At 42.2% G+C, this 1424-nt stretch overlaps 1 protein-coding gene across 8 annotated transcripts in view; it reads left to right on the top strand.

The window, feature by feature from the left end:
- The window catches only part of ksr1a (kinase suppressor of ras 1a), a 30875-nt gene extending 29457 nt beyond the window's left edge, over positions 1-1418 (top strand). For all 8 annotated transcript variants that reach the window (XM_013912092.1, XM_013912086.1, XM_013912087.1 and 5 more), the window contains one exon: positions 917-1418. In XM_013912092.1, coding sequence (XP_013767546.1) covers positions 917-923 — 7 coding nt within the window. In that variant the 3' untranslated portion in view covers positions 924-1418. The remainder of the gene's footprint in view (positions 1-916) is intronic.
- Positions 1419-1424: the final 6 nt, after the last annotated feature.

Below are 1424 nucleotides of genomic sequence, written 5' to 3'. Positions count from 1 at the left end.
CAGTAGCTCGTTAACGGAGATTTGCCGTGTTGTGGCGTTAACGTCATTTCAACGAGATTAACGCTGACAGCACTAGTGGGAACACAACGAATATGACAGCACATTTACTCCGACATCATCCTAGTGCAAAGTGGAAGCAGACAAAAACAACAGCACGCATGCTACAAACTTTACCCGAGTCATTTAGACAGCCGTTAGCACATGATTCTCCTTATGGGGACCTGATATGTTTAATATGCTGCTGAGAGTATACACCAGAAGAAGCGTATAGTATAGCTTTTATTTTGGAAAGAGCCATTTCTCTGAATCTGCGTTCGACTACTCCGCCTAGGCTGCACTGTCGAGCGCAGATCCACTGAGCGCTCAACACAGACAGCATCGTCAGGAGAAAAGTTGATAAAATAAATTAAAAATTTTGTATTGTTCGATACATATGCGCACCGAACCGAAAGCACTGTATCAAGCGGTTCAATATCCGTGTGTGTGTGTGTGTCTATATATATATATATATATAGATAGATAGATAGATAGATAGATAGATAGATAGATAGATAGATATATAGATATGAATGAAAACACCCACATTTTGCTTATATGTGGGTGAAGACTTTTGCACAATACTGTATGGTTTGCTTTTTCACACACTTTTCTTACATTTGCTTCAAGACTGCTGCCAGCAGTCACTGGGCTTCACTCTTGTTTCTTAAATGGTAGCTTTGCACAGCTGACTTTCAAATGACTTCTAAATCACATTAAACATGCTTTAAACCTTTTAAATCTCATGGATGTCCTCTAACTAATCAGTGCGTGCGATATCTTGCATTCTCCAATGTAAGCCTGTTAACTTTTCACTAACCGTCTAATGTCTGTTTTCTTTTGCTTTTTTGTCTTTTTCTTTTTCTCTTGTCTAATCTAGGTTGTAGCCGTCACTCTGAAACAAAAGCAATGCAAAACAAAGCCTGGGTCTGCCTTGCATGCTCCTGAATCTTTAACTCTTACAGGATTGATCAAAGCATTGCCTCTGTCTGAAACAGGCGCCACTTCCACTAATCCACAGTCCGATCTTCCATGTTATTTCCTTGTTCGGAAGAGAGGATCGTTGGACTGAGGTGTGACGGACAACCGTTGTCGCCCATCACCCTAAATCCCTTCATTCCTCTAAAAACAAAACAACAACAAAAAAAATAGCTCTTTGACTTCCTTCTGGTCTTCTCCTGTAATGTCAGTCGAGACTCTGAGGCTTCTGACTAACTGGCTTGTGGTGTCTGTGCTGAGACTGACTGGTGTGCTGTGGTCTGTGCCTGCTGATGGCTGCCCTATCCTCGGCCCTGCTCAACTTCTCTGTGCTGCTGTGATGTGGTTGTTCTTGCCTGGGGTGGTCCTGACCACATGGCTCTCTTTCTATCTAAAACACAAACACGCAC

This window comes from Pundamilia nyererei, unplaced genomic scaffold (genome assembly GCF_000239375.1).
Source record: "Pundamilia nyererei isolate P.nyererei 1_Seehausen unplaced genomic scaffold, PunNye1.0 scaffold00080, whole genome shotgun sequence".
Classification (NCBI taxonomy): domain Eukaryota; kingdom Metazoa; phylum Chordata; class Actinopteri; order Cichliformes; family Cichlidae; genus Pundamilia; species Pundamilia nyererei.
This window is presented reverse-complemented; position numbering and strand designations above follow the sequence as displayed.